The sequence below is a fragment of the Fukomys damarensis genome, unplaced genomic scaffold (genome assembly GCF_012274545.1).
Source record: "Fukomys damarensis isolate Sample0158 unplaced genomic scaffold, DMR_v1.0_HiC HiC_scaffold_1, whole genome shotgun sequence".
Taxonomy (NCBI): domain Eukaryota; kingdom Metazoa; phylum Chordata; class Mammalia; order Rodentia; family Bathyergidae; genus Fukomys; species Fukomys damarensis.
In genome coordinates this window covers 66,363,216-66,386,171 of record NW_022900913.1, presented here as the reverse complement: position 1 = coordinate 66,386,171, position 22,956 = coordinate 66,363,216, and the positions used below count along the sequence as shown (strand labels likewise).

General features: G+C 36.1%; 1 protein-coding gene across 5 annotated transcripts in view; it reads right to left on the bottom strand.

Annotated features, from left to right (window-relative positions):
* Positions 1–22,956, bottom strand: part of Ccser2 (coiled-coil serine rich protein 2) — a 158,232-nt gene that overhangs the window by 75,504 nt on the left and 59,772 nt on the right. For 4 of the 5 annotated variants that reach the window (XM_010622593.3, XM_010622594.3, XM_010622592.2 and 1 more), the window contains exons 4-5: positions 16,295–16,385; positions 2,011–2,173 (exon numbers count right to left, since the gene is read on the bottom strand). In XM_010622593.3, the coding sequence (XP_010620895.1) occupies positions 2,011–2,173; positions 16,295–16,385 (254 nt within the window). Of the gene's footprint in view, positions 1–2,010; positions 2,174–2,860; positions 2,990–16,294; positions 16,386–22,956 lie in introns of those variants that run through there. The other variant, XM_010622596.3, reaches the window with a different exon arrangement.

Here is a 22,956-nt window from a genome sequence, read left to right as displayed (position 1 = left end):
AACCACTCCAATCTCTAAAGTCAGACCTTTAGCATCAGTCTGAAGTGATGTCCTTTATTCTGTGACACCCTAAACAAACACCAGTTGCTGTACACTCCTGCAGTGCCTTATCCATTACCTTATTTGTGTACACACCACTGCACCACACCAACTCTGCACTGTAACTGTCTCATGCCCATCTCTCTGTAGACTCTAAGTAGACAAGCAGCAAGAAGTATATGCTGTTTGTCTGTGTGTATTGGAACAAGCACATGAATATCATCCCATACAAAGATACCTACTGAGCTCATTAACTGCAGAATTTTTTCTCTTCTTTTCTTTTCTTTTTTTTTTTTTCTCAGTACTGGGGATTGAACTTGGGACCTTGCACTTATGAGGCAAGCAGCGGCACCACTGAGCTAAATCCCGAGCCCAACTGCAAAAAATTTACTACTTCAATACAATGTTCCAAGAAGCTGTTGTCAATCATAGCATGAGAAAGTATCCAACAGATGGTCAATGAATATTTTTAAGTGGATGAACAAATTTTAAGAATAATCAAAGATTCGTGTTTAATTCAGCTTCTAAAGTTTTATAAATTGGCCTCAAATGTACTTCCTATCTTACTATGTGAGACTAGGAAAGCAAAACTTTCATTAATGCAATGAAGACTGTCCTTACATCATGTTCTTTCCTGATAATACCACTCTCTGAAGCCTATTCCTTTTTGAAAACCCTAGATATAAAAAACAGAGCAGCCAAAATAATGTTTGAAATGATGATATGTGCTCTATGCATTCCACCAGACTTTTTCAGTTATATCCTTTCACTGAATTGTATCTCTAGAAGAATTTTTAGTAAGAAATCTTTGTTTTGTGATTCAATGAACTGCCTTTTCTCAACTGGACTGGAGTCTTTGCAGCCTGTACAAGTAACAACAGTTAAGAAAATTATCATTATTGCTACTTTGAAAAGCTGGGACCTGTCCATAACATTTCAAGGTATCGTCCCTTCTAAGAATTCATGCAAGAAACCACTCATATTTTGTTCTCATAAAAGCAAATAAATATGGAATAAACATATGCACATTGTTTATCTTATAATGAATCAAATTGTGTACTTGCTTTTGCCACAAAGAATCTTAGAAACAATTTTATTTCCTACTTTAGGGAATATATACATTCATGTATCTTCTTTTCATTACTTCTTTATCCTAATTTTATTATTTGTATTGTAAATATGCTCCAAAAATGACCTCAAATGTCTTGTGGAATGAGATGAGAAATGGATTTAAAAAAAAGATGCCACTGAGTTCCTACTGTAAACCAGATGCTGCAGCATTCTTATTCCATATCCTCAAATACTGAGAGAAAGGCATTATTAAGTAATCTTTTACAAATGGACAACTGGGGCCAGTGGCACTGTGCCTGCTTAACAAGAGCAAGGTCCTGAGTTCGATCCCCAATACCAAAAGACAAACAAACAAATGGCAAACTGAAGTAAAGGGGGTTAAATACATTATCTAAATTTGCAAAGCTATTCTGTACCACGCCTGGGGTTTCAATTGACTATCGAGACCTATTACATGTAAGTTTTGATGACATTAAAGGTTATCCTACAATTCAAAAAGGCAAAGACTTCTAGTACTGCACAGTACCTTCTTATGTTTCTAATAGCACTTGTGGAATTTTAAGATTCAGATTTATTATATAAGCCAAAGAAGACAAATCATTTGGCATTAATGCTGCACACTATTATTAATAAAATTTTAAACTTTAACAAAGTCAACATTTAATCATTCCCAAATAAAAACTTAAAAACAAAGAGTAGATATAAATACAATATTTATGATAAAGAAAATAAAAAAAGATTTGTGCCAAGATGAAAGAATTACATATTATTCTAACTAGTAATTAGTAACTTGTAACTTGAATTTTTGGGGCAAAAGGAGCCTCAAAAACCTGGCAATATTAGTTTTGGGGGGAAGAATCACTATTCAAACTAATCAGAAGACAAAAAAACAGCACCCACCTGCTCAGGTCACTTTTTCCATGGTGATGATAGTGGTCAGGATGGCTGAGGTGGTAATGTTCTTGTCCACTCCATCTCTGGGGTGGCCTTTTCCAAAATCCTTCCTGAGACTGCCGCACATTTCTGTCTGATCGGTCAAAGCGGTTCATATTGTCACACTCCACTGGACAGAATCAAAAGCAAAAGACTATAAATACGTACAACTTTCTATAAAAGTTAACTACTTACGGCTTGGTAACTAAATGCTACTGAAAATATAAAAGTAATACTCTAAAAATAACAGCCATTTGCACCAGCTTATCACAAAATGAAGATTTCCAGAAGAAAAATAACCAGGTTTTAGTGAAAACAGAAGTTTCTATTATTTAAACTGAAGTAAATTACACCACTTTCATATCATAGTCACATAAGTGAACAATTAACATCTGCAGTGTTTTAAAACAAGTAAATCATCCCTAAAATCAACATCATACATTTAAAATACCAGCAATCAGTTTTAAGTGGTCTTCATCATTTTAAATTGGTTATGATTTCAGAATGAAAACAACAGGAAAAACTAGATTTTAAGTCTAGTAGAGAACTCACCCCTAAAAATGAATATCACAATTAATTTTCCCTGATTTCAAGAAGCACAAATAACTTTTCATTGCAAACAAATCCTTTTTTAAATTAAGCTCACATTTTTAGAAAGTAAGAGGCTTCAATCTGCCTGCGGTAAGCTGTTTCAAAAAGTCTAAAATGCCACTGGAAACAAAGCCAGTACTTTGCAACAACAAATAGTACACTCCCTGAAATCCAAATGCCACAAAAACATGAGAAGAATCTCTGAAACACCCGCTTCTTCACTTACCCAAATACTTTTTCCTCACATATCTGAGCACTCATTGAGGGTGTTACTCTGTAAAAGGGAGACATTGTGCTGCCGGCTGCCTACCCAGTCAGACATAGCTGCACACCAGGAACTGTTTAGCAGGCCTTCCTTCCTGCTCAACTCCAGCCCTCCCAGTGGGAAGCAAGCCCAGTCGGCCCTGTGACTCCATCTTCCTCAGCGCTTACATAGCTACTGAGTTAGGACTGCTTCTAAAAATACTGCTGGACGCTAACCCAAGCCACAGGAAGGAAGATTTCGCCAGTCTGAGAACTACTACATGAGAAGGTTCAAGTCTTGCATGTTCAGAATTCCTTATGATGAAAAGTACTGGAAATCAACATATTTCCAAATTCTTCTTTTAAAAAGACCATTTCATTAAATGACTGTTTTACTTAACCAAAAACATGACTTTGAAATATGTCAGTGTCTTCTTACAGTTTAGTATATCAAAACAAACTTTCCATTCCAAGAAAGGATCATGTAGGTAAAGTGTAGATGTTCAATCCTCATATATATAGAACTCATTTCCTCTAAGTATACAACTTAAATAAGCATTTGTAAGGACGGTGAAATTCTGTAAGGATGGCGAAATTGTGTTTGAATTCATTAGAGGAGTCATGGAAGATATACAGTTTATACTGTATTAAATTTTAAAGATTTTTTAAAGCAGTCTTACATTTGGAATTATTTCTAACAATTTTTTGTCATGTTAGTGAGATAAATCAAAACAAACTTCTAGTAAAGTTCACTTACAGAAAGCCTAACAGAGGCCAGGTATGTGGCATGCACTTGTAATCCCAGCACTTTAGAAGGCGAAGACAGAAAGATCACAAGTTTGAGCACAGCCTGGTCAACTAGCAACTTAAAGAGAACCTATCTTAAAATTCTAAAGTTTTGTAAAAAGGCTGGGGATGTACCTTAGTGTGAAGGCCTTGGGTTCAATTTCCAATAGGAAGAAAAAAAAAGAAAAAGAAAGAAAAGAAAACCTAACAGATAATAAAAGGTATAGTGATTATTACGTTGAAAGAATAGAAAATCAGACCGAAAAAGAAGAAAAATTAATTCTTAAGATTTAGAAGTTTTTAGTTTAGTCTCTTTTAGCAGTATTATTTATACACTCTTAAGTGGATTATAAAACTTACAGGTTAAAGCCATTATTCCACAGATGATAGATCCTTAGGATAAGACCTGATATATGCATTAAAGTGTAAAATGTAAATTGGTTCAAAAAATATATATTACAAGGGTTACAAAGATATAACCAAACTATGAAAATGGTAGGTAGGTGGATGAGTGAGAAAACTAGGGGCCAGATTTTTTTTTAAAATAAAAAAGAATGGGTAGTCTCCAGAAAGCAAAACAAAACAAAAACTCACACTTGTACTATACTGATGAATTCAGTTAAGTTTCATAAATATTTCTACTTGGAATTAAAATGCTACCTCAGTTTAAACAACTCTGTATAGCTGAAATATATTATTTACCTACTTTTAAACATTTTGAATTTTTTTTCTTCATTTGAGCAAAGGAAATCCCACTCACTCCGAAACCACGAAATTGGGTCACAATAAATCACCTGAAATGTTCTTGGCATGATATCAACCCCAGTGTACACAGAATAACAAGGAGCAAGCAAAGGAGCCAAGGAGGCTGGGAGATGGGCTGAATATTGTGAGCAATTACAATGCAGAAGTTGATGTGCTATCTTTGTGTCTGCCAAAGGTTGTTGGAACCATATACAGAATCCAAACTGGGGCTCAATACTGAAACTTGTGCACAAGCAGGATGTACATAAGCTCTAGAAACAAACATCACCATAAATATAAAAGACTAAAGTTCAAATGTAGATACTGATTTAATATCTAAAAGAAGTGACTGTTCTGATATACTACAAGGAGTGCCTGGTCTATATTTCTATCTGAGGCAACCAGCAATTAAACATTCATATACTTCAAAATGTGGCTAAGCAGGTAATGTGAAAAAATACTAGTTGCTTTTCCTTAAAAAAAAAAAAAAATGTTAAGGGTTCCCTGACAGAATGAAGAATATAGGGAAAACAAAGCAGAAAGCAAACAAAAGTACAAGATGGAAATAAACTGAAAACAATTTCCATAGGCTCATGAATGAACAACAAAAAAATAAGACTAAGAAAGAAAGTCCCTCTAAATGTGTGATACTGTCTTATTTTTTCTCATTGCTAAGACAAACTACCCAATATTCAAAGTTCAACGACAAAAAGGTTTATTCTGATTCACAGTTTGTAGAGGTTTCAATCCACAGTCAGCGTGGCTCTAAGGCAGGGTGGCATAGCAAAGAGGCAACACAGAGGAAAATTTTCATAGTGGGCAGAAGCTAATAAAGCAGTGAAGTGGCGAAGCAGCAGCAGCAGCTCTCTTTCTGTCTATTATATCCCATCCAAGTTCATCCCAGCATTACACATTTTAAACCCAGCATCACACACCCTAGAACCAGCCACCTCTGAAAAGCCCTATCTATGACTCTCTGAGGCTTTAGGGGAACATTTATATACAAGCCATAACTTTTTACCCTTGGCCTCCCCAAAGACTCATGCACATCCCTTTATGCAAAAGATATTTAGTCCATCTGTAAGAGTTGCCATAGTCCGAACAGTTTCAGCACTGCTGAAAAGTCCAAGTCCAAAGTCCCCTCTGAGATTTAAGACAAAACCTTAGCTGAAGCTCCTGTACAAAAAGAAAGTTAAACACTTCTAACATATAACAGAACAAGATAAACAGTACCATTCCAAAAGGTACAAATAGGGAGATACAAAAGAATGGGACCAAAGCAAATACAAAATCTAGCAGGGCAAACATTCAATCCTGTAGTTCCATGTCAAGCACCCAAGGCAGTCTATGGCAAGATATAAACTCCAAAGGGCTTTGGTGGCTCTGCCCCTATGGCATTGTATGCTTGCAGCTCTCACGATTTCTCTCTTGGGCCAGTTTTGCTCATTCCTTACAGCTTTCCTTGGATGATCCACATTCCTGGCTTCTCCAACCCTCTGGAGTTCCCCATGCAGCTTCACACTCACAGCTTCACACACCACACTCTCAGAAGCAGACTGCCTGGCCTCCCAGGCCTTCTTCTGAAATCTAGGTGGAAGCCTTCTTGCACTTGACATGCAGCTAAAGCCACCACTATGAGGATGACTCCAGAGTCTGCTGCCAACTAGAGCAGGAGCCAGCCTTCCTTCTCTTTGGGATGTAGAGGTCCAGTACCTATGAACCAAAGGCCAAGGAACAACTTCCTTAGGCCAATGCCATTCCGGAATATGGTGTCCTGGGGCTCTCTTCTCAAAGCAAAGTCCTTCACCTTTACTATTTCAAGGCCACAAAGGGTGGAGTTCTGCTGGTTCTTGTGATATCCTGAGGCCATCTTTTCTACTGTCCACTTCTCAATTTGACTTTTTCTTGCTAGTCTTTTTAGCAACCAATTTTTCCTCTATTCCATATTTTCAGGTCACAAATTTACTACAGGTTTCTTTCTGGCTAAACTCAAAACTTTTTAATTCATTCTGTTGGGCTCTCTGCCATCAATTCTCAACATAGATCTGGTTAAAAGCACCCAACAGTAGCTATGTCACTCCCTCAGCATTAGACTGCCCTGAAGTTTCTTCTTCTTTTGGAGTGGGGTGGGAGGGAGTGTACCAATACCAGGGATCGAACTCAGGACCTTGTGCTTGAAAGGCAGGCACAGGCGACTGAGCTAGATCCCCGGCCCTTAATATTTCTTCTGTAAGATTCATTAGTCTATACCTTTAATCTCAATTTCCTGCAAACTCTCTAGGCATGAACAAAATGCAGACAATTTTTCTGCTAAAGACCATGTTATCAACGTGGTCTGGAATACAATAGCTAATGTAGTCCTTGTTCCTAATTGAAACCTCCTATGCCTGGTCTTTAACAGCTGCATTTCTACCAGCATTCTGGCCTTCTGAACTCTGACCAGAATCTCCCATTAAGTACTACTTAAAACATTCCAGGGCTGCTTCTTCAGCTGGCATTTCCAAACCTTTCCAAATTCTTCCCACAAGCCAGTTCCAAAAGCTCCTGAACCACATAGTCAGGCACAGTCGCAGGAACAGCCCCACTCCTGGTACCAAAATATGTATCTGTCAGCGCTTACTAGAGAAACAGATTTAATGCAATATATACAAATATGTAAGAATTTACAAGATTGGCTTATAATGGCCACCAGTTGAGTCAGGTGTATAAGAGTACAAAAGGTCTGTCTGTGCACTGGGGATCTGAAGCATCTATTCTCAAGGCCTGGAGCTCAGTATAGTGTCACATGCAAGTCCCTATCAAGAGGCCAAGCAGTCTGCAATGGAAGGCTGAATGGTCTATGACAAAAGGCGATAGAGTCTGTGCTGGAGGCTGAAGAGGTGTACTGAAAGCCAGAAGACAACATCCAAGATGAAGGCAAAGACTGGAGCTCCTCTGAAGAAGCAGAAGCAAGCTTTCTTTCTTCTTTTCCTTTTATACCATTCTGGAAAAAATCCTGCCTAGAGTGAGTTTCCACATCCCTAACTTTATTAATCTAATATACTTGGGCGTTTCTCACACTCAAGTTGATACAATCTATTAACTATTATAATCCACCCCTTGTCAACTTAACAACCAGAAATTTCTTTAAACCATAGTCTCCAGGGCCGGGGATTTAGCTCAGTGGCACCTCACAAGCACAAGGTCCTGAGTTCAATCCCCAGTATTAAAAAAAAAAAAAATCACAGTCTTCAGATACAAAGACCAGTTCATAATTATGCCTAGCATGTTATAACTATCCTGTATACAAAAAGGACTGCACTAATTCTCTCCCAAAATAGAAGGCAAGTTTTCTTAGGGTGATGGTTACCCCTAATACTTCATAGCTTGAACATAACTTAGATTTCACAACATATAACTAATAGTAAGTCTATCAACATTATATCACATTGGAAGCATATTAGGCAGGAACTATTACAATTACAATCTTCTTTTCTGTTCCTGATCATGGGGTAGTAGCTGGTATTTAAAACTAGCTTCTTCTACAACCCATTCTTATTCACTTGGCCTTCACAGCATATTAACAGGTCTTGGTTCTTTCCCTAGTAGGGTGACCCATATCTTCATACCTGAAGGTTTTGGACCACTTGTAATTCTGCCACGATTGGTTTGTTGTAGTTTCCCACTGACTTTAACAACAGGGCACGGTAATACTAGGAGGAATCCTAAGAGATCTCCTGCATTCCAGGTATATTCTTTTCTTTCATCATGTAATATTACCATTTCCCCTTGATAGACTGGATCAATCACCCCTGCCAATACTGTAACTCCCCTTTTTAGCTTGCTTACTCAGAGGCATAAGGAGACAAAAATGACCAGGGAAGTCTTAAGTTCCAGTTCAATGGTGTCATTGTTGTGCTTCCCTCCTCTGGAACTAAGACTTCCAAGCCAGCAGAGCAAAAGGTCATGGGAACAGCAAGCAAAATTCCCACTTTACCCCTTGATTCCTGGACCTGTAAATCCTGACTATGGGAGACAAAGTACCATATGATGGATGCTGATTCAAAGCACATCAGCCTTTTGAAGAATCTTGCCCCAACCCTGCAAGCTATTGCCACCTAGATGGCACTGGAACAGTGCCTTCAAAAGACCCTTCCACCTTTCTATCAATCTAGTCACTACTTGATGGCGAGGAACATGGTAAGACCAGTGAATTACATGAGTATGAGTCCACTGCCGCATATCTTTGACTAAGATGTGTTCCTTGTTCAGAGGCAATGCTTTGTGGAATTTCATGATGGTAGATAAGGTATTTTGTGAGTCAATGTGGCATAACCTCCAACCCTGCCACCATGGCCACTTTGTTCATGACCCAAGCAGGTAATGATAGGGGTGGCTAAAGAAAGAGGTTGGCCTCTATCTATAGAAAAGGTCATCTTACCTACTTGACTGTTAAAGTTCTCTTCTGCTTAGGTCACTTTTAAGTAAACAATTACGTGGGATACAAATATCTTCTATCCCTTGTGGAGAGGTCTATCCTTGTCAACAATTCTTCAGTCATGTTCCTTCCAAGTTCCTGATCATCTGCCAGAACATTGGCCATGGCCTTTGAATCAGTAAACAGTCACACATCTGGTCACTTTTCCTTCCAGGCACCTGCTTGGCACCATCACACCATATGTTTGGCACTGTATCACTAGATGTCTTCAGAGCATACCCTGTTCATCTTCCCATGCTCATACTCAATAAATACTAGATGTCCTTGAGGCCCTTTGTCTTTGTGCCCAGAGAAGCTTAGACCAGCCCAAGACCCAGTTTTCTCTAAGTCTTACTTCCTGTCTTTATTCTTATTAGTTTGTGTGTGTGCCACATAGGAGATTGAGATCCACTCCAGGGGTTTTTGGTAATTTCCCTTTCCCATATACTGCTGTGCACATCCAACCTTATTCCAAACAGAAATAAAGAGTATAGGGCAGGAGTAGAAAGCAAACAAAAGTACAAGATGGAAATAAATTAAAATCAGTTTCCAGAAGCTGGTGAATGAAGAACAAGACAGTAACACTAAGAAAGGTAAGACCCTCTAAATGTGTAATGCTATAAGGTACTGTGGTACCTGTGGTAAACTACAGAACAGTAGTGGCTAACCTAAAGGTATCCTATGTCATAAATGTTCAAGTCATCACGCAGGTTAAAATCACCTGCAGGCCAGATCTGGTCCTCAGTATAAAACGAATAGCCCTGATGCAGAATAAATACAGTGGTACCCTGGTTCATGAACATTTTTGTTTGCAAACATTTGGTTCACAAACAGAAACAAAATTTTGTTTTAGTTTGCAAACTCTGCATCAGGTGACAAACAACTGTGGCTATATTTCCCACACAAACACAAATGTGGCCATCCTTTCCAAAATTATACAACAAATTAAATTTGTAAACCAAGACAACACTGTGATTCCTTTCTGAAGGTAGTCTCTAGATAAAAAACAACAGATTTTAGTTCTGTTGCTATAAGTAAAAGTACAAAATCAGGACTTTTACCCTTTGGAGAGAAAAAAAGGGCCTATTGTGGATAAATGAAAGGTCCATGAATGCTGATGTCTAATATGTATCATACCCATGTTTTCTGACTTGACAAAAGAAAAAATACACGATAAAAAAGTACCCTAGATTATTTACTCAGGTATAGATGGCCCCAAATCCTAGCCTATAACCATCCAGAAACACCTGACTAAAAAATATTCTTTGCACCTCTGGACTAGCACAGATGCTACCTTAAGAAAATATATATATATAAACTATTGGCTAGATAACTACTCTCCTCATAGCTTCTTGAAAATTGCCTACTCATAATGAAATCATAGCAAAAATAAATTCAAATCAAACCCAGGGTGCATATCAATAAGGTGCCAGTGTTCTTTTGGACACAAATGACACTGATACTGGCAGCATCTGTGGGGCTGAAACTATGAAAATTTCAACTCACCGCTCCAGAGCTCTTCCCAAATTCAAAAACTGTATTAACAAAATCAAGGACAAAACCCGTATGATCCTTTCAATAGACACAAAAAAGCATTTGACAAAATTCAACACCCATTCATAATTAAAAAAGAAAAAAACTCTGAAGAAAATGGAATACATGGTATTTATCTCAACTTGATAAAGTCCATCTATGAAAAGCCAACAGCCAACATCATACTAAATGGTCAAAAACTGAAAACTTTCACACTAAAATCAGGAATGAGACATGGATGTCCACTATCACCACTCCTGTTCAATACAGTTTTGGAAACATTAGCCATAGCAATTAGACAAAAGAAATAAATAAAAGCAGTAAAGACTGGAAACGAAGAACTTAAACTGGCATTATTTGCTGATGATATAATATTCTACATAGAAGACTCAAAGAACTCCGCCAAGACTTCTAGACTTGATTGTCAGATTCACCAGAGTAGCTGGATACAAAGTCAACACACAAAAATCAATAGCTTTGCTGTACACAATTAACAGACTCACTGAAAGAGAAATTAGGGAAACAATTCCTTTCACAATAACATCCCAAAAAATGAAATATCTAGAAATCAATCCGATAAAAAGAAGTAGAAGACCTTTACACTGCAAACTGCAGTACTCTGAAAAAGGAGATCAAAGAGGATATCAGAGATGTCTAATATGTATCATACCCATGTTTTCTGACTTGACAAAAGAAAAAATACACGATAAAAAAGTACCCTAGATTATTTACTCAGGTATAGATGGCCCCAAATCCTAGCCTATAACCATCCAGAAACACCTGACTAAAAAATATTCTTTGCACCTCTGGACTAGCACAGATGCTACCTTAAGAAAATATATATATATAAACTATTGGCTAGATAACTACTCTCCTCATAGCTTCTTGAAAATTGCCTACTCATAATGAAATCATAGCAAAAATAAATTCAAATCAAACCCAGGGTGCATATCAATAAGGTGCCAGTGTTCTTTTGGACACAAATGACACTGATACTGGCAGCATCTGTGGGGCTGAAACTATGAAAATTTCAACTCACCGCTCCAGAGCTCTTCCCAAATTCAAAAACTGTATTAACAAAATCAAGGACAAAACCCGTATGATCCTTTCAATAGACACAAAAAAGCATTTGACAAAATTCAACACCCATTCATAATTAAAAAAGAAAAAAACTCTGAAGAAAATGGAATACATGGTATTTATCTCAACTTGATAAAGTCCATCTATGAAAAGCCAACAGCCAACATCATACTAAATGGTCAAAAACTGAAAACTTTCACACTAAAATCAGGAATGAGACATGGATGTCCACTATCACCACTCCTGTTCAATACAGTTTTGGAAACATTAGCCATAGCAATTAGACAAAAGAAATAAATAAAAGCAGTAAAGACTGGAAACGAAGAACTTAAACTGGCATTATTTGCTGATGATATAATATTCTACATAGAAGACTCAAAGAACTCCGCCAAGACTTCTAGACTTGATTGTCAGATTCACCAGAGTAGCTGGATACAAAGTCAACACACAAAAATCAATAGCTTTGTTGTACACAATTAACAGACTCACTGAAAGAGAAATTAGGGAAACAATTCCTTTCACAATAACATCCCAAAAAATGAAATATCTAGAAATCAATCCGATAAAAAGAAGTAGAAGACCTTTACACTGCAAACTGCAGTACTCTGAAAAAGGAGATCAAAGAGGATATCAGAAAATGGAAGAACATCCCTTGTTCCTGGGTCGCAAGAATCAATATAGTGAAAATGGCCATACTTGCAAAACTGCTATACATATTCAATGCAATCCCAATTGAAATCCAACAGCATATTTCACAAAACTAGAGAAAACAATCCAAAAATTCATTCGGAATCAAAAGAGACCTAGAATAGCTAAAGCAATTCTAGGTAAAAGACAAAAGGCAGGGGGTATCACAATCCCCAACTAGAAATTATAGTACAAAGCCACTGTGATAAAAACAGCATGGCACTGGCAAAGAAACAGATCTGAGGATCTGTGGAATAGATTAGAAGATGCAGAAACAACTCCACACATACTCAGCTACCACATGTTTGACAAAAGAACCGAGCACCCTCACTGGAGGAAAGATAGCCTCTTAGATAAATGGTGTTAGAAGAACTGGATTTCAACTTGTCAAAGATTAAAACTACACCCATATCTTTCACCATGCACTTAACTAAAATCCAAGTGGATTAAAGATCTAAATATTAAAATAGAAACACTAAACTTGCTGGAAGATAAGTTAGGCAGAACTCCTGAAGACATTGGCATAGGAAAAGACTTTATGAACAAATCCTCAGTAGCACAGAAACTAGCAGAAAGAATCAACAAGTGGCATCTCATCTTTTTTAAAATGCTTCTGCACTGCCAGACAAATCACAAGCAGAGCTAAGAGACAATCCATGATTTGGGAAAAAGTTTTTACCAGCTGTTCCTCAGACAAAGGTCTACTATGTAGAATATATAAAGAACTCAAAAAAAAAAAATCAGACCTCCCATATATAAAGACCCAATTCAAAAATGGGCATCTGAAATGAACAGACATTTCTCAAAGAAGTAAAAGCAGCAAATAAATATATGAAAAAATGTTCAACCTCACTGGTCATTTGAGAGATGCAGATGAAAGCAACACTGAGCTTCCATCTCACCCCAGTAAGAATGGTTACTATCAAGAAGTCAACCAGTAACAAATCCTGGAGGGGTTGTGGGGAGATAGGAACACTACTTCATTGTTAATGGGAGTGCAGACTGGTGCAACCACTGTGGAAACCAATATGGAGATACCTCAAACAACTAGGATTAGAAGTCCCATTTGACCCAGCTATTCCTCTGCTGGGTATGTTCCCCCCAAAAATTAAAAGAATCATACCCAAGTGATATATGCTCACCCATGTTTATAGAAACACAGTTTGTAATAGCTAAAATTTGGTAACAACCCAACTGCCCATCAGCTAGACACTGGATAAAGAAGATGAGCTTTTTAAAAAAATAAAATGGAATACTACTCAGCCATAAAGAATGAGAAACTAAAGACATTTATGGCTAAGTGGATGCACAGTGAGGCCATACTCAAGTGAAATTAATAAGTCACACATGTGTAAATACCAAATAGTTTCTCTGGTGTGAAAAAGTAAAAGGATAAATGAGGATTAAAATGTATAATTGAATATTGTGTAATAGGAAGAAAAGTCTAAAAGAGTAGAGGGAGTGGGAGGGGTAAGGGAAAGGTAAAAAGGGAAAAGAAAAAATATGTGAAAAGGAAAAACATGGAAACAATGTCTTTGTAAACAGGAAGAGTGGAGGACTGAAGGGAGGGCTGGGAAATAAGGAAAAATAAGAACCTGAAAAGTCATGTATAGGTCCAAGATCCCAAAGATGAATGTAACTGCACTGTTTACCTAAAATGTACCAATAATTTTAATAAAGATAAAAATAAAAATTCAAGCTGAAAGCATACTGGAAACTTCCTTAAACCTTATCAGTCCTTCTAATATTACCATTCCCTAGGCAAAAAAACTCAGGGGATAGGTGTGGTTATGCAAGCCCTCACAATTACAAAGAAGATAGTCATTTTCCATTTACCTGTGGTATTAAACCTAAACATTTATCTTTGGTGCCTCCAAAAGCTACATATTTTAAATCCACTTTCTTTAGTGTTCCTTTTGCTCAAAATAGCTAAATATGTCTTCTAAAAAAATAAAATCTGTAATATATGTGGAAGTTCCAGGAGTTCTCCACTACTTCTCATATATGCTCAATCAAAATGTCCAATCCTTTCAACTTCCCCATGATTCTGCTTTTATTTTATAATTGTATCGTGCTGTACAGTTGAGGCAAGCTCCAGGACTGCATCCTTCCATACATCTTATTAACTCAAAATAAAAGGTTCACAGAGATAAGATGTTATAATTCTACCAAAGTAAAACTTCAACTTCAACAGTAGAATGATTTCTGACATATACCAAGTGCTTCTACTAGGAAATCTTATTTTATAGCTCCCGATGGCATTGTGTTATAGCTCAATTTGCCTAAGAGCTCTCATTATTATCTCCTTAGACCACCACTGATTCTGGGAGATCTGCTCTTTCCCTGCTTCGGCTGATTTTTCTTTCTCAGCTCCGGCTGTAGGAGTATCCCCAAACAAGAGGAGAACCACAGGAAGAACCCCAGTGATGGAGTGGACACTGTCCTTACCTCTTTACTATCTCTTTAACAGAATTATACAACAAAAGTCTTCTGTCCTATGACTGCAGAGATTTTCCCTGTGAATAGTCCCAGAGGTGTTATAGTGCTATGGGACCATCTCTGACCAATAAAACAGGGCAGACATAAAGTATGGTGTTTCTAAACCAAGTAGGAGACACACTGTGCATGGTTCTGTTTGTCCTTCTGCGCTTCTGCCATCTGCCATGAGACCCATCTGCCCCCAGCAGTCCTGCTCTCACAATGATGCAGCATGGAGTGGCCTGAACCCAGTTCCACAGTCTGAGTTGCCCCAACTAAACCACAGATCCATGAATTAAAAAAATAAATGTGTACTTATTTTTGAGATTGATTATAACATATCAGAGAAAAATAAAAACCCCAAAAATATGACAAATGGGAGCTGCTGTGAAGGATAAAGTAGCTTCCTAACGCCCCAATGAAACACTGGAACATCCTTTCTGAAAAATCCTTGTTATTTTTCTAGTAACACAGATAAAAAGGCCTCCGCTCATCCCTTTTCATTTATTCCAGGGAAGCCTGGGAGACCAGGCAAATGCTGAATGACAGAGAATCCTCAGATTCCCAGACCCATTCTTTTCCAGAAGAAACCCCATTTCAACATTTTTTATTTTTTTATTTTTTTTATTTTTTTTTGGTACCGGGGACCGAACTCAGGTCCTTGCACTTGTCAAAGCAGGGCACCGGAATCACTGAGCTAAATCCCCAGCTCGCCCATTTCAACTCTTTATTTTTTTTATTTTATTTTTTTTTTTTCAGCTTTAATTGAGTTTATTGGTACATTTTAGGGATACAGTACAGTTACATTCATTGTTGGGATCTTGTACCTCTACATGACAAGTCTTCTCATTTTTTCCCCTTACCCCTGCCCTCCCTTCACCCCCACTTCCCTCCCCATCTACAAACACTTTATTTCCATCTTTTCATTATCTCACATTTTTTTCTTTTCCCTTATTACCCTTCCCCTACCCATCTCACCTTCAACTCTTTATCACAAGGATGTGGCCATACTAAGCTCTGGTCCTGCACCCAGTCCTTAACATAGATGCTATATCACTAGGGGCAAGAAAACTCACAAACCCTCTTGCATATGGATTATCTAAAGCTCAGTTACTCGGATCCAGAGAAGAAAGACTAGAAGCAGGAGTAAAAAGGGCAGGATTAACTTAGAAGGTCACAACTTTCCCCAAACTGATCTTCCTAAAATATTTATAAAATTTAGTTATACTGTTTCAAAAGTCAAATGTTTCTCTACTTGTATTCTCCTGATAATCAAAATGAAACAAAGAGGAAAAAGTGCTATGTACAAAGGATAAAAAGACAAATCCCATCTTTCATTTGCTTTATGGGATAGGTATACAATGCTATTGTATCACACAGAATTTTGGAAAAACAAAGACAAATCCCATCCATCATTTCATTATGTAAGGATATGATGTTACTGGACTATTAAGTTGTATCTAAGACGTACAAAATCAGGTTTTAAAAGTTAATTTGCAAATGAGCCTATTTTACATTACTTAAGACTGATTCTCAGTCTGAAAGGCTCCACTGAGATTAAGAAGTCTCCAAGTAACAAATATCAAACTGACTACAGCCAAATGGCTCAAGTACTTTATACACCTCCGGAGGCTCAATATTGTTCTAACTTACCATTATCAAGAGGTGCATCCTCAGGCAGATCCACATCAAGCATAAGATCGTCATCCTCAAGGTCACATGATTCAAGATTATTCAGAATATCCTGTAAACAAAAGCAATAAAATACAGTGTAACTAGCTCAAGGAATGTATTCAACTATTAGTTTTGAAAACATCACCAATATAATAACCTGGATTGATTCAATATTCACATTAAGAATAAAATATTTTTAAATTTAAAAAATTCAATTCAACTACTATAGTTCAGATTTTAAATGTTCATCAAAGTCTTACCATCAAAGGTTTTGTTTCACAACGATACCAATGGGAAGTGATGGACCCTACAGGAGATCCAGGAAGTCAGGTCCCTGAGGGCACACCCTTCAGGGACACTGAGCCCTGGCCCCTTCTCTTTCTCGTCTGCTTCCTAGCCATGAAGTGAGTGGTTCTGTGCCATGTGTTCCCACCAAGATGTGCTGCCCTGCCATGGCCCCAAAACCAAGGAATCAAATGATTATGGAGTAGAACCTCCAAAACTATTCGCTAACACAAACTCTTTCTCTAAGTTGATTATCTCAGATATTTTTTTAGTGACAGAAAGCTGGATAACAATGAACTGGTTTATTTAAACTATTTGTAACACCTTTCTCCTAGTCTATTTCTAGGATTCTTCCCTGACAGATGCCTGTTTTCACTATAAAACAACATACATAGTGCTCATTAATGTGGCAGATACTGTTCTAAGCACTTTATAAAAATTAGTTCCTTCATTAAATTTTCAAAATAACCCTATGGTGAGTAACATGATCCTGATATTATATGTGATCAAACTAATGCACGGAAATTCTAAACTCCTGACCAAAACAGAATGTAAATACAAATCTAGCTTCTGTGTCCACGCTTTCAACAACTTCTCTGATAACACTAATAATTGAAAATTATGAAGAATCAGCACAAATTAACATACTAGGTGTCAGTTATTATTGAATTCAGTTTGACTTATAGCCCACTGGGGGATCTTTGCAATCTAAGAAATGATCCAATATGGTACAGCTTGTCCTTAATGTATATAAGAAAACAATCACAAAAAATAGATTTATGAATGAAATTCTGGTCACGAAGAACTCTGATAGAATGGGGGATATCTAGTCTACTATACAAAATATAAATAAAGTTAGAATTATATCACATCAAGTATCCCATCAAAATATTGGTTTTTGGACCCTCTGAAAACTAAAAACAACTGGAATTTAAATTATTGTTCTAAAAATATCTAGATAATTATTTAACTTTGGCTCAAGAAAGTTATTTTTTAAACCTTTTTCCATCATGAAAATATCTCCTATCTTCAATACACAGGCTCCCTAAAAACCAAGAAAAAAAGACAAACAAGATAAAAAAAGATGAAGGTGAATAAAATACTGACAAAAGGTACAGTAATTTACAAGTATAAAATAAATGGCCAACAAATACAACACAAGGAAAGAATGCTAAGAACAATGGTGATTTATCACAAATGGGAACAATCTAGTATAATGCCTTATTTCACCAATGCTTCTACAATTTACAAGTATAAAATAAATGGCCAACAAATACAACACAAGGAAAGAATGCTAAACAATGGTGATTTATCACAAATGGGAACAATCTAGTATAATGCCTTATTTCACCAATGCTTCTATTTGCAAATAATTCAGTCCTCAAACAACAGCATTTGACAAAATTTTGTTTCCATTTGCAAATTCCACATCAGGTAACAAACACTATCATGGCCATCTTCCCTATACAAACACAAGCACAGCCATCTTCCCTAAAATCATAAAAGAAATTAAGCTTGTAAACTAAGGTACCACTGTACTCATCTACACTAGAGATAGGACTAAATCCATACTTTCTGGAATTCAGTTACCAAAATTTAGCTAAAGCCTTTTTTAAAAAAAGCAAACTACTCCTTCCTAAGAACTTATCCATTAGAAACAGACAAAAGTGTTCGTAAAAGTATGGTCATTGCAGCATTGTTCACATTGTTCAAAACAACAAAAAGTCAAAACAGTCTAAATGTCTAAAAACAGAAAAATGGTTAAACAGAAAATATGGTATAGTCATACAGTGGAATACTCTGTGGCTCTTAGATAATAAAAGTATATACATGGTAAGGTTTTAACTGGGAAAAAAACACACTGGATTTGGTCCAATCTTTTGATCTTAAAAATGACTTTTCATTAAAAATGCTGATATCATTAGAGTATAGCAGTGGGTGTCAGGGGCTGCAGAAGAAGGCAGATGGAGAAAGGTTGATTAATGGAAGAAATAGCTGGATAGGAGGAACAGCTTCTAATGTTCTGTAACACAAAAATGTAACTCTGCTTGACATTTACCTATACATTTCAAAACAGTAAAAAAGTATTTTGAATGTTTCCAACACAAAGAAATAATAAATGTTTGAAGTTATGGATATATCAATTAATTACCCAGATATAACTGTTACATATTGTATTGGAATATCACATTGTACCCCATAAATACGTAAAACAACTATGTGACAATTAATTTTATTTCTACACGTTAAAAAAACACTGCAATAAACTGTAAGAAAAAAACAAAAATGAACTATGTATCAAGATGATAGCATAATGCTCAGAAAGAAAATATAAAATCAGTGGAGGGAAAACCCTCAACTATTTTTGGTAATTTATTAGAGGTCATAGCCCTGGGATTATTATCCTAAAATATTGCTGTACATGTGAAAATAAATGGAATGAGTTATTATATTGGTGTTTTTGAAAAATAACTGTCACCTTAGGAAAAAGGAGGTTAAAGATATAAGAGCTATTAAGCATTAAAGATTTAAGAGCAATTTTATCAAAATCTGTTTCTAAATTTCAGTTAAGTATTAATATAAATACAAGCTGTATTTCACCTTAAAAGAAAAACATTTCTTCCAGTGAAAGGTGCTAGCTGTTAACTGAAGAAAAACAGCACATATAGAATTATCCCTTTTATGGGAGAAAAACACTGTATGATATGCACAGGAAAAAAACAGGAGGGCATCAACACAGGTTCACTCTAATTTAGTATTAGGATTTTTCTTTTCCTCTTTGGTTAGAGTACCTATATTTTCTTGATTTCTGAAATAAACATTATGATGTATGTAATTTAACCAAGAAAAATCATATCCTCTGCAAAACCATTTGGCTGTTTGTGTATGTATATCTGAGTATTGTGAAGGAAGATGATGTCAGGTACCCCAAGCCAGAACTGACAACTAAGGACGTGACTGAGAATCAAAGGCAATAAACTATAGTATTCTGAGTGCAGATGGGGTTGCTGAGACACACCCAATCAGCCGAAGCAGCACTGTCACAATCGCCAAAAAAGTGCCAAACTCCCGATACAAACATAATTCTACATTTGGTGCATATGTGTGATTTTCTGAACTTTTCATTGTACACTGAAGTTTTTAAAAATAGCCTTAATCAATAGGAATGGGAATGAGCTTATTCTAATGAATGTAAAATGGTAGAATAACTATGATAGTTACTAAGAAAGCCCAGCAGAAAAGGAAGGGGAACACACTATTAGGAAGAGAGAGAAAAGCATCAGTATTTAGCATTTATCGAAAAGGCATTACATATGATGTTTTAGAAATTCATCTCTGATGAGATGAATTAGAAAAGGAGAATATGGAAAGGAGAATGCAGAGAAGAAGCAGATTACAAATGCAAAATATGACTATATCTTTAAAGTTAAAAAATACCCTTAAATATCTGAAAGATGAAAAACCAATGGATTGCTATCATCTTCCATCATGTAATACAATATGTGCTTATGCTCTTTATATTTCTTTTATACAAACAGTACTTTTATTAATTTTATTTAATACCAAAGCTTCATGCTAGATAGTCTTTCTCCCTTGGCAACAGAAAAGGAGTTTAAATCTTGTAAACCCAGCCTCCTCCAACTGAGAACCCTCAACCTGGCCTATCTTCTAACCACACTGAAAACCAGAGCCACCTGCACTGTTCCTGCAATGATCCTCCTGTCTCAACTGCCCTAGTGCTGGGATTACAGGCACATACCACCATGCCCAGCTAAATGTATCCTTGAAGAGAATATAAACTATATCACTATTAGGTGGAATACTCAATACCTGTTAATTATTTTAATGATGATGCGGTTCAGTTTTTCTTTACCCTTGATAACTATTACTTCTATCAATTACTGAAATACAAGTGCAGCACTCTTCAACTGTAATTATGGATTTGAATATTTTTCCTTTCAGTTACACTGTTTTTCATTCAGTTTTGCTTTATCTGTTTTAAGCTTTTTAAAAAATATATACATATTTAAAACTGTAGTAATTGTATTTGGATTTTTTTAACCCACTGAACTAAAAAAACGTATGAATCAAAATAAAATACTAGAACAATAGCACAGAGAAAATAAGAAAGGAAAGAAATTAACACATTTAAAGAAACATAAAGAACACAATGAAATGGTTTAGCAAGTATGTAATGGGAGCTCTAGAAGCAGAAAAGACAGAAAGCAATATTTACAGAAGTGCTAGCTAGGAATTTTCCCAAAGTTATGTATGATTTTTTTATACATCATAGTGTATCTCAATTTATATGTCTTTATAGTTAAGAGCCTGAGTTATAAATGTTACATGGTTAGGTTTCTGGTCTATTTTTTAATCCAGCTTAATGATCCTTAACACTATTTTGAGTATTTAGAAAGGAAATGCTGCTAGCCAATGGCAAAAAAAAAAAAAAAACTTAGATAATTATCTCATGCTATAAACTAAAACACAGAATGTATTGATGATATAATGTGAAAACTAAACTCATAATGCTCCCAGAAAAAACACAAGGGTAAATCTTTGTGACCTCAGATTTGACGGTGAATTTTTACATATGACATCAAGAGCATAAACAATGAAAGAAATAACGGTAAAATGGACTTCATAAAAATTACAGGCAGGGGGACGGGGGAAAAAATAAGAACCAAGGTAAGTCATGTAAAGGTATAAATCCCAATGATGAATGTAACTACATTGTATACCTAAAAAGTACCAATAAACTCAATGAAGAAAAATATTACACACTTTTGTGTACTTTCCTGACATTACTAAGGAAACAAAAAGATAGCCTACATAACAGAAAATATTTACAAATTGCACATTGGATGAATCTAATATCCACAGATTATAAATTTTTATAATTCAACAGTGAAAATATAAACAACTTAATTTAAAAATAAGCAAAGGTGGGCCAAGGATTTAGGTCAATGGTTCCACCACCTGCCTCGCAGGTACAATGTTGCAAGTTCAATCCCCAGCATCAAAAAATAAATAAATAAGCAAAGGACTTAAATAGACATATCTTAGAAGATATACAAATAACTGAGTACCTGAAAAAATTCTTGACATCATATTTCATTTAGAAAATGCAAATCAAAAGTACAATAAAAACTGAGTGTAGTGGCACACACCTAGAATCCCAGAACTCAGGAGTCTGAGGCAGGAGGATTACCACAATTTGAGAGTGGCCTAAGCTATATAGGGAATTAAAAACCAGCCTGAACTACATTGTGAGACCCTTTCTCAACTCTCCCCACCCTAAATAAATAAATATAAATAAAATGCCATTTACTTCTGAAGGAAATTTTTGAAAAAGTTATTCTCAAAACAAAATTACTTGAGCATTTATCTTTTGACTAAACATTCCAATTCTATGTATCTACTCTCAAAATACAAAAAGGCAAGGCTATTCGTTGATTTATAATAGCAAAGCAAAATGCATATGCCTAACTTAGGCAAAGTTAATATATTCATAGTTTATATTTTTTGAAATGGGAGTATTAAATTTTTAAAACTTAAACAAAGAACATTCATACCTCTCCTTCTACTAAACCTAAGTAATATGCTAGCCTTATGTAATACATTATTTCAATGGTTGGGATGCTTCCAGTCTTCTATTACAACCAATACGTCAATGAACCCCTGAAAATTAACAGTAAAATAAGACACACAAGGTCTATCATTTGATGGCATAACTATTCAGAAAGTATCTGAAGTAGAGGATAAAAGAAGAGTATCTTCAAGATATTTTCAGTAACTATATTTTTGATGAAAGGAAACTCTGGGACTCCATAGACAATAATTGCACAAACGTAACAGTAACCTCTATTCACACTTTATTCACAGGTTTTGGTTTTGCTGTGTCAGGCAGTTTTGTCAAGTATTTCCCAGGGAAATATAACTACCCATTTCTAAAAACATTCAGGTAAAGAAAACAACCACTTCACATAAAGCCTTTTCAAATATTTCATTTTATCCCAATTTTCACCTGATCATCCAACTTTCACCCAACAGCCTGTGCATTTCTATACTCTCTCAGTCCAGGCATTGACCCAGTTATGATTTCACCAACAGGTCGGATACCAAAGCACATGGACTCCTGTGTCAAGGAGTCTCAGAAACACTTCTTCCCTACCCCTGGACCATGTTACTCACTCGTGCACAAAGGCCTTTGGTCCCAAGAGCGAGAGGGGGAAGAGCTACAGAACCCTGGCCTCTTCTGTCAATCTTCATTTAGATTAATCTACCACGGACCACTGTCCCAGATAATTCCAGGTAAGGTTTCTCATTTTCATCTTTTCCTTTCAGCTTTTTAT